This window comes from Hevea brasiliensis, chromosome 4 (genome assembly GCF_030052815.1).
Source record: "Hevea brasiliensis isolate MT/VB/25A 57/8 chromosome 4, ASM3005281v1, whole genome shotgun sequence".
In the NCBI taxonomy this organism is placed as follows: domain Eukaryota; kingdom Viridiplantae; phylum Streptophyta; class Magnoliopsida; order Malpighiales; family Euphorbiaceae; genus Hevea; species Hevea brasiliensis.
Window position 1 is genome coordinate 115,751,137 of NC_079496.1, and position 11,197 is coordinate 115,762,333.

Here is an 11,197-nt window from a genome sequence, read left to right on the forward strand (position 1 = left end):
TTTCTATTTTATTTCATTTTATTTATTTAATTTTAAAATTTTACACTAAATTAAAATTCCTTTTTTTTTTCCTTTCTTTATTCACTTCATTTTAAATATTTATTTTTATATTTTTTTCTCCATTTTTCAATTTTTATTTATAATTTTTCCCCTTTCTTTCATACATTTTCATTTTTAAATTTTAATGTTATCTAATTTCATCATAATCATTAAATTATTATCCACTAATAAACAATATAAGCTTTCTTCTTTAACATTAATTATATTATGTTGAACATGGTAAATATTTATTTTCCAGAAAATTAATTAAGCTATTATAAAACCATTTATAATTTCTAAACCAATATCTCACATTGTCTAATAATAAAATTAAAACTCATGATTATAAATAAAATAATAAATAAAATAATTTAAAGCATTTAAAATTAAAATAAAAAAATAATTTTTTTATATATATAATAAAAAAAATATAGGTTCTGAACGATAAAAACACAATATTATTTTTTTTCTCTTTTATCAGTGATTTTAAATATGAAAAAAAAAATTAAAATGCATATTGGATGAGTAAATCATAATTTGAGTATCATAAAATACAATTTATTAAATTGTTCCATTAAAGTATATATTGCTAATTAACAATAATTATAAATATATAATTTATTTTGATAAATATTGTCAAAGGAATTTATTAAAAATATAAATTAAAATGAGAGAGTAGAAAGGACCTTTTATCATTCTTAGACATTAAAATATTCTTTAATAATTTAAATTTTGTCTAAAATTACAATTTCAATTTATTTATATTAGAATTTTATATATAGTAATAATTTATACATTTTTTTTAAATAAGTAATAATTTATACACATTATCTTAATAAAATGGTCATATGATTTGGTACTATTTATGAGAGAATGTCCATTTATGCATTTTGTGTAATTTGTTGAAAGCTAATTTTTTTTTAATTTTTTTTTTCAATTTCCTAATAAAGTATGCTCTCTCGTGTACTACGATGCATGATTAATTTGATTTTTATATTAAATATTGAATTTTTTTACAATAAAAATATAAGACAAAATTGAGAGACAAAATATAAATAAAATTATTATGTAAATTATTCTTAAAAATATTATATGTGTGCTGTATATCAAAATTTAAATTAATTAAAATATTTAAAAGATTTACCAATTATTTTTAGTAAAATAATATTAAATCGTCTTACGGATTGTAAGATATTAAATATTTGTACTCGATTGTTTTTTCTTATATTTATCATATTAATATAATTAATAAATAAATAATTATATTAAAAATATTTTCAATTATGTTTTATATTAATATAAACTATTATAATTATATCTTATAACTAAACTTATTACTTATCAATAATTATTAAAATCATTTAATAAAATAAACTAATATTAATAATATAATATTTATTATTTGTTTATTATAATACATTGAGTAAAATATAGTTTGATAATGAAAAATATTTAATTGTAGAGTGTAGTTATAAAATAATAAGATATTAGTAAAACAAATAAAAAAAAAGTAAATTAATTAATCAATCTAAAATAAAAACCTAACTCTATTTTTATACTAATAGATTTAGTATATAAAAATAATATATACACACATTATTTTAAAATATTTTTAATTATTAAATATATTGTAAATTTGCAACAAAATTTAAAAGCAAAATAAATTTAATTATTTATTACTTATAAATTAAATTTACACATTCAATAGACTAATAATTCTAAAAAAAGTCCATAAATATTATTTGTTTAAAAACTTTTTGATTATAATATTGATAGTTACAATATTATAAAAAAATAAAAAATAATATGAATCAAAATATTACTATTTTAAAGTAGCGTTTATAGCAAAAAAATATATATATTGCTAAAATAGATGAATAATTTTTTTAATTATACTTCCTCTTATAGTGAAATAAACATGTGATACTTCATTAATATAATATTATGTATGAATTAAAAATTTATTTTATCATAAAATAAAATCATTTTAAAATTGATTTAAAAAAGAAAATAACAATAAAGGCAAATTTAATAATTAAATAGTTCAAAATAATTAAAATTACAATAACAAAAAATAAAAATAGTAAAAAAAATTTGAATTCATATATGAAAACAAAGTGGTTATAAAACTAAAATAAATAAATAGAATTTTAAAATTCAATTAATAAAATAAAACACCTAAAATAAAAATTTCAAAAGGACTCAAGTATTTCTTTTAGTTTCAAAAAATTCAACTAATTAAAAAGAAAAAAAAAAGTAAGATAAAATATTAAAATATTTAAATAAGATTGAAAAAAAAAATTCTACACTTTTAGTAGTAAAATAAATTTTCAAGAAAAATAAATACACTTAATAAATAATGAAACATGATAAAATGACAACAATACTAATTTTATAATAAATGGATTATACTTTATTACAAATAAAATTAGAAATTTGATGAAAGTGGCAAATTAATTTTTATATTTTTGAAATTAAATATTTTAATTTTTTATTTTTTTAATACATATATGAACATTTTATTGTTATTTATGTTATTAGTGACAAATAATATATTTGTGGCCATAATTGATATTTTCAAAAATAATGTCAACCATAAAGGCTATTTTGAGCAATATCAATATTCTTTCTCCTTTTTATACATTTTTATATATTATTTATTATATATAGATTATGTTTTGTTAATAGATAAATTATAAAAAAATAGTAAAAGAAATACTAGAAATATTTTGAGTTTGGTAATATTATTACCCTTATAAGAAATAGTTTGTAAAATTCTGATTAATATGTTATCTATCATCTATTGAATTTTTTTACAATAAAAATATAAGTTAAAATTGAGAAACAAAATATAAATAAAATTATTATGTGATAATAGAAAATAAAAATAAAATATATATTACAATTTTCTTTAGAAGCAAATTATATTTAAAAAAGTATAGATTTTCAATTTTTTATGTTCTTTTAAATTATACCAAATATTTTTTTATATGTGTTATATATCAAAATTTAATATTTAAAGATTTACCCATTATTTTTAATACAGTAATATTTGAGTAACCTCTAACAATATAAAATATTAAATTTAAGTTGTAATTAATTATAATAAAAAAATAAAATATAAAGTATTTTGAAGAGATTTTATCAAATATATTTACATATAAAATTATTGTAATTAATTCGAAAATTGTATCCTGAAAACATTTTGAAATTTGATAATTATAAAAATATAAATAATAATAAAATTGTAGAATATGGTAGACCGGGTCGGATTCGGAACATCCACCCGAGTCTTAGAACCCTAGGATCGAAATTGTGATCCGGGTGGTTGGGCGTTCTTAAAAAAGTCTCTCTTTCAGTCTCTGTTTCTCTGTGTCTCATCTCTGGGCGTTTGAACTGTAATTCTAATTCTACCTTCCATAAAATCTCTAAGTTAACTATCGTCAATGGACAGCGACACCGAAGAGTCGCAGAGGAAGAGGCAAAAGAAGAACCCATTTCCAGGAGACTCTTCTCGCAAGGTCGCTTTTCATTTTTACCCTTAATTTTTTTATCACTTTTATCTTTAGCTGATCATCTTACATTTTTTGGAATTAGATTAATGTATTTTTATCACCCAATTATCAATCAACCTCTCAATTTAATATTGCGTTTAATCTTGACCATTTTTTTTTTGTAATTCTTATTTTTCGATTAATTTTAGCAAATGTTAATCTGTTTGTGAATTGATAATTAATAAATGTGGAGATTATGCAGCAAGTGGAACTGATTCCGATGCGTCAATACCAAGTAATGGGAGAAGTGGTAATTACATTTTCAAAGGATTTATGAATTGCTTATGAATTTCTTTCCTTTTGTTGGTGATTATAATAGTGTCCTGTTGTGTCGCAGAATTTCTTGCAAGACGAAGATACTCGGTTGGAGACTACACGAGCTAGATGTATCTATTTCTGATCCCTAGTTGTTTATTTCTTATGAATATGGTTTTATTTTTTTGGTACTTCTAGAAGCTTATTTTTCTTATCAACAGTTTCAAATGTTCTCAAGAGGCATGCAGAATTGGCCGAGCGTCTTTCTAGGTATAACTTTCTGGTAAATGTTTAAAGGAATCATTCACCTTCTTCATCAATGTGCTTCTCTGGACTTTTTTACCATTTCCTAGGATTGTGAAAACCATTGGATATCTATGATTGAATGGATGGAAAATCAAACACACTAGTGTGTGCATGCAAAGTCATGTTCCTTCTATCCGAGTTAATCAAAGCCATTATTCCTAGTAGTTTTTGTTGTCTATAGTAAGTTATAAAACACACTCAACATTAATGACGCTTAAATTTGAACGTGGACAATCTCTATTGTGCTATTCCTTGTTCTTTGAAATATGTGTGTTCGTGCCTGCACATATGCACACGCATGTGAGCATGCGTGTGTGTATTCTACTTGTGACCAATGCAATATTTATTTCCTGTCTGAGAAATTATTAACGGAGAAAAGCCATTCTATAAAATAAATTTTGGATAGGTAAGAGAAATCAAGCCATTGAAGGTTATCTATGTTCTTCAATAGATTATCGTGTTAATCAATTGGCATTTATGATACCTTTTCTGCCTCCAAGAAGCCATCAATTTTAAAGTGGTTAATGTCCTATTGAAGGTCTAGAATTATGTCAAACATGCTAATGAAAAGCAAAAGGCAACATTTATGCATTATTGCAGTCATGGTGATAACGGTGCTATTTTGGGATTTTTGGGACAAACCGTGGTGGCAAGCAATCTTTCACAGAGAAGTACACACTCACATGCCCAGGGCATGTACCAGGTCCTAATCACACGCCCAGGGCGTGTGATGTTCTGTCCCAACAGTCTGGCAGTGGGACTTGAGGAAAAACTGATGTTTTTTGGCCCAAAACTCTTCCGAAGGAAACCTATTTCAGTTTTACTTCCAATTTCAGCTAGATATTAATTTAGATTTAGTTTCTTTTGTGTTTCCTATTCTATTTAGCAGTATTTCTAATTTCCTACTTCAACTAGGATTTAATTGTTTTTCTATTTTATTTAGGTTTTCCTAATGTATTTAGGTTTACCTAAACTTCCTAGTTAGTAGTTTAATTTTTCTATTAGGATTAGGAGATTAAAACTGTGAGTGTGTGCTATTTTGAGTTTCACTTTGCGTCACGCAACAACATGTGCTCATATGATGATATTTGATTTGTTAATTACATTGATTTCAATAGGGATTCTGACAAGATGATATTTGAGCGTCTACAGAAAGAATTTGAAGCTGCTCGCGCTTCTCAAACTCAAGGTAATTTTTATTACATGTATCATGCAGAAAAATTGAAAAATGTTGCATCTCAAACTCATGTTTTATGCATGGATGATCTATCTCTATTTGAGGTGATGATTTCTAAATGCCTGCGAACCTGACCATAGTTGCTAGATTCGCTTAACCCCCGTATTCTGTGGCCCAGATCTCGCATCCTAAATCGCGGGATGTTTGTGTGCCAAATTGCTCGGGAACGTGATCTAAATTGACAAATCAAGCAATCTGGTTTCGCTCTGCTCTGCACAAAATCAAAGGGAAGAAGAAGAAGAAGAATCCTCATGCATCTGTCTCTGCATTGTTCTTATCTTAGTTGGCTTGGGTTATAGTAAAAAAAAGAGTTGTTGGTTGCAGCTTACATGTGCTATTAACCATCATAAGGCCCATAAAGTGTTAAATAATAAGGCCTTGGTTATCAAGCTCAAATTCTAAGGCCCATTGAATTTTATCAATTTTATAATATATGTTTGTTAAATTTCAATTAAAAGTCCATTCTATTTATATTTTCATTAATGAAAATTTAATAGTATAATGTAAACAAAAGATTTTTGGAATTTTCTTTTACTAATATTAATCTCGTAAAATGTACACATCATAAAAAAATTTAAAAATTCTGAAAGAAGGAAATTATTTAATTGGGTATTTTAGATATCTGGATAATTGCATTTATATACCACGAACCAAATTGATATAATTTATGTACTCGTTCCGAATTGGCATACCAACTAAGTCTACTCCCCATTGTATCCTATATCTAGTTAAGTGGCGTATTGCGTGCCTATACCCGTATCGCGACCCAACCACCATCTTTAGTCTCTATTTCCCTCTTCCTGATCTTTTCTTTATTAACATCTAGTTTAAGCATACTTATTCTCCGGTCATTGATTTGAATATTCTTTTTTTTTTTTCCCTGCAGAACTCTATGTAGATGGCGAAGATTGGAATGATGGACTATTAGCTACAATAAGAGAGAGGGTACAACTCCATTTTGAAGTAGTTGGATTTTATAGTTCTCATTATAATCCATTGTTGAAATATATAAGCGAAACAACCAATGTCGAAGTTTACATTATCCTTCTTTGTTTAGTATATAACATCATTCAATGTGCTTTTTCCTCCACCATCTGGTTCATGTCAGTGTACGGTTTTATGTTTCATGTCGGTTATGATCAAATTTTTAATATGTTAATCATGGGTTTTCATCAGGTTCACATGGAGGCTGACAGAAAGCAAATGCCAGGAGACTCGAATACGATGCCAGTTCATCATTATGAAGAAAAAAATGCATATAGAGCTGGAAATAAGGTAATTTTTCTTTCTAGTGATAAATTCTATATGTAAATTGCACTTGAGACTAAAACCTTTCACAACGAATTGTCTATTTCTTTTTCTTTTTGTTCTTTATGTACTTCTTTCTTAATCATCCTTTTTTTTATTTTTTAATTTGGCTGTTTATTGTTATCCATGTCAGTTTAGGTTTAAGTCCCTTTATCTTATTCTCAAATTCCAATTCTACTGAATACTGATCTATGTACCACAACTTTCTCCATGCCAGTTGGCCTCTATGTTACTAACAGAAAATTATGTCCTGAGTCAATTCGTCAATTCTAAAATTATTCCTAAGTGAAACTTATTGGTATGGAAAATATAAATGAAATCAAATCTATATATCACTAATTTTTTTTAGATGAGTTCAAATTCTGAGACTAACTATTTGGCATCTTTGGTAATAAATTTTGTTGAAGTGAGTCATTTTTTGAATTTTATGCAAACAGGTGATTTGTTGCTTAGATGGGGCAAGAATTGGCATTCAATATGAAACATCTTATGCAGGTATTCCAAATTAATTTGTCCTATAATGTTTATAGTAGAAGAGGTATAATTATGCCATTCCCATCAAATATCAATCCATGCTTTATATGACAACAATTGCTGTTTAGTGTTAATGGTCTTCTGTGACTACATATATGAGGTTGATTTAGATTGCAGTTTTATTGTAGATCGGTACCCATTCATGTAGTCTTCTTCTAAACAATGTTTACAGGAAAACATGAATTTAGCTTGTTTGAATGTTTGAGCTTTGTGCTTATATTTAACTGAATGTTGAATATTCAAATTTTGTTCTTACTTTTCACTCTTGATGATAAGGTCCTTGCATCTCTTCCAGTCTTTTTTAACAATGGAATGTTGCATATTTGCTTACAAAATAGACTTCCATTTGAGAGTTGAATATGTGGTTAATATCATCATGTTTGAAATTTTATTTTTATTATAATGCAGAAATCCTTTCATGCATGTGAAAACATGTTAATTTATTTTATTGGTTTATTCCTTTTGGTAGATACCATTCATTGTTTATGCAAGAGGGAAGCTGACTTGTTTATTTCTCTATTTTCGTAGGAGAACCTTGTGAGCTGTACCATTGTGTGCTTGAGAGCAAGTCATTTCTTGAAAAGATGACTGTCCAGGAACATACAATTCCTTTCTTTCTGCCAATACGAGAAGCAGAAAATGATCTTCTTTCTTCCAATGCTATGGTAAGGTTGGTTGCCTGACTTGTCTTTTCTGATTTGAACTGCTGCAATGTTTAAACGATCTCAATGTTGCTCAACAATTTCCTTCCAGCGATTTATCGATTATGTTGGAGAACTTCTTCAAGCATATGTTGATAGGCGGGAACAGGTATGGTGTTAGCATGTATTTTATAGTCCAAGCCATGCACTATTAGTAGTTGGGACATGGGTGTTTATATTTGAGCTCCTCTTGCTGAAAAATTGATCTTTGTTTATAAACACACATTGTCTTTCAAAATTCTAGCCTCTTGACAGGTTCCTAAAAAATTTTTAATTTGTATAGATTGGCCCTAATTTTTAATTTGTACATATCTTCCCCTCTTTTTAATTCTGAAGTTCTGATGTTAATCTTTAGGAGTTAATTTTGCCTGCTAGATCTAAAGTAATAGGCCCCATTTTTTGTTTCTTCTATAGTTGTAGATCGGATGGCTCTTTTGGTCTCGTAGCTTTGGTCCCAATAAACCCCTATTTATTGCTTCCTCTGTACCATCAATACCTACTTGATGTTGTTCTCCTCTTTGGCGGGTAATGGATGTTGGATAGGATTTGCAAGAAAGAAGAGCACCGGGTGGGCTAGATGACTACTGCTCCGATGCCTAAGTCAGTAATGGGAACTGGACAATCAGATGAATGGAAAACTAAATATTATGCATACCTGATAATCCTTATATAGGCCTTTGAGATAGTCTCCTATTAGGATTAGGAGTTCTGTAGTTGAGTGGAATTAGGAGTCTGCTTTGCTGGTTGATTCCTTAAACGTATGTGATTATGATTATGACGGATATCTCGAGATCCTTATCCTTGAAAGTGATCCAAGTATCGCTTGTATAGTTGGCAAGTAAGTTTCTTCTTCGAGAGTATTCGGGTATCAGGGTTACCCGTTACTCGGCCCTTATTACTATTTTAGTTATTATAATATCGCTACTCCTTCAACTCATTCTAAAAAAATATGATTTCACAATATGTTTTTAGTATTTAGTAATTCCTGTTAAAAAATAATTGCAAAAGTCCAAACATTTGTTTATCCAGCCATGAGGTAGATCAACTGCTAGCCTGCTACTCCCTAGATATGAAAATAATTATGCATCATTCTCATACCTGTGGCAGCTTCGAATAAATCATATACTCACTCTCTCTCTCTCTCTCTCTCTGAAAATATAGAAGAAATGAATATGTGCTCCAATATCTGCCATAAAAGGCTGCACAAACAATAGAATTGATACATTATAATGCACACTCCTTTTGATCTAGCAATTCTCATTTTCCATTCTCCTTTTTGATTCTCTTGATTCAATTGCCAAAAAAAAAAGCATACCTGTTGAAGTTGGGATTTGATTTGTTAGTTTCCAATATGAGATGGAAACATAACATAAATGTACATCGTGGTTGTTGGAAATTGTTGAGGTAATGATTTGTTCTTCCAGCTCTAGCGTTGCCAAAGTATTTTGTACTACAGCTTACAGCTACGTTCCAGTGTACAAAACTTATGATTTAGTAAAATGCTCTAATTTACTATATCTTACCTTCTTTATTTACCTATTATTCTGTAGGTACGGCTTATCAAGGAATTGTATGGAAATCAAATTGGAGAGCTATATCATAGCCTTCCCTACCATATGATAGAATTCGTACTGGATGATTTTGAATGGTTGGTTCATTTTTAGGAACTTCTTCATATTTTACTTTTTTCAACATTACTGTGGTTTGTTTAAAATTATGCATTTGGATTTTAGCTGTGCTGACAATTACTTCAAAGATCATAATGGAAACAGTTTGTCTTGTTCCCATCTGTAGGTTTAACAACCCCTTATGCTTCAATTTGTGCACAAATTTAGTGTTTGTTTTGTTAAATTCATAAAACTAAGCATGGAGTTGGCAATAATAGTTGACAATTTGGTCTAAAATTTTGATTTGGTGGTATGGTGTTTCGGATTTGTACTGTGCTTTATTGATATATCATATGTACTCATAAACTGATCTTCTATAATGCTATATCTTGTTCAGCAAGGTGAGAGTCAGTCTTAGATATGCAGACCTTGTATCTGTACTTCCAACTCGAGTCAGAGTATTTGCATGGCCAATGAATCAATTCAAGAAAAATGGAGCACTTGGAAGTCACCCAAGCCCTGCTCGCCTATCTTATGCTGAGGATGCCTTAAGAACCATGAGTTTACCAGAAGGTGCTACTTTTCTTCAAATCTATAGCTTCTTATTTGTCAGGGTTAACTTACCAGTGGATGATGTTTGCCTGAGGTCTTTTGTTCTGGATCTTCTCTTATTTACCTACTTTTTAAAAAAAAAAAAAAGGACACGCACATACAGAAATAGAATAAAACTTGCACTTCAGGGGTTGAAAATGGGAACTTTTTTGAATTGTGATTACTTTTAATAGTGTGTTTTGAGTGCATGTCTAAAGTTGGTGCTAACTAAAGTTGATTGTCAAATAAACTGGAGGTGGGTATTATTAATGGTACTACATATTCTCTTCCTTGACTTGCTTTGCTAACATTTTAGAGTCATATTACAATTTACACCATAGTTAAGGATCTGATATCTGTTTCAGGAACATCTTAGTATAATTTTCTTGGAGACTACTGCTTTGCCATTCTCAATATGACAGCCTGTATTTGTTGTTGTTGTTTTTTTTTTTTTTTATTTAATTTGTTCCCTGTGTCTCTGTCTCAGCTTATGCAGAAATTGTATTGAATCTGCCTCGAGCCATTCAGCAAATATCTATTGAAACGAGCCCCACTTAATAATTTAATAGTATTTTTGGCGCAAAACTCCAGTGTACAAAGCTATATGGCATGTAGTAACTCAAAAACTGTTGCTTAGCATACTGGATCCTCCTGGTTAATCATGATTTGACTTACTGGTGAGTTGTGAATTGGTGCCATACGAGTGGAAACAAACTTGGTTTCACCAGTTTGTATAGCAGTATGATTAATTTTTATGCAAGCATTTAGCCAACTATCAAACTGGGGTATTGAACATTTTGCTATTACCCTATCCATGAGGAAGTTGGGACATAAAATCGTTTCGTTGTGGCTTTACATTTGTATCTTTCATATACTCACTGCTTGAAGACATTGTTACTGTAGATAATGTTCATTCTGGTTTTAGTTAACCTGATAATTATTTTTTAATTATTATTTTTTATTTGGGAAAAAAGGAGAAATGGCCAATTTATCACTTTTTAATTAATTCTTGCAAGGGCATCTCGAAGACCAGCTTTTCCTGAATGAGGCTATAACTTAGAAGTT

The 11,197-nt window shown here is 28.3% G+C and overlaps 1 protein-coding gene across 2 annotated transcripts; it reads left to right on the plus strand.

Moving 5' to 3' along the window:
• The first annotated feature begins 3,353 nt into the window (after positions 1–3,353).
• On the plus strand, positions 3,354–11,080 carry LOC110657330 (uncharacterized). 2 transcript variants are annotated; one of them, XM_058146161.1, is made up of 13 exons: positions 3,357–3,560; positions 3,796–3,843; positions 3,931–3,979; positions 4,070–4,118; positions 5,273–5,343; positions 6,278–6,336; positions 6,568–6,666; positions 7,137–7,194; positions 7,762–7,898; positions 7,987–8,043; positions 9,485–9,582; positions 9,939–10,114; positions 10,620–11,080. In XM_058146161.1, the coding sequence occupies exons 1-13, from the start codon at positions 3,486–3,488 to the stop codon at positions 10,688–10,690; spliced, it is 1,047 nt and encodes a 348-aa protein (XP_058002144.1). In that variant the 5' UTR covers positions 3,357–3,485; the 3' UTR covers positions 10,691–11,080. The 2 variants fall into 2 exon arrangements, with proteins under 2 accessions (XP_058002145.1, XP_058002144.1); XM_058146162.1 differs by lacking the exon at positions 7,987–8,043 and having other exon boundaries at positions 3,354–3,560.
• Positions 11,081–11,197: the final 117 nt, after the last annotated feature.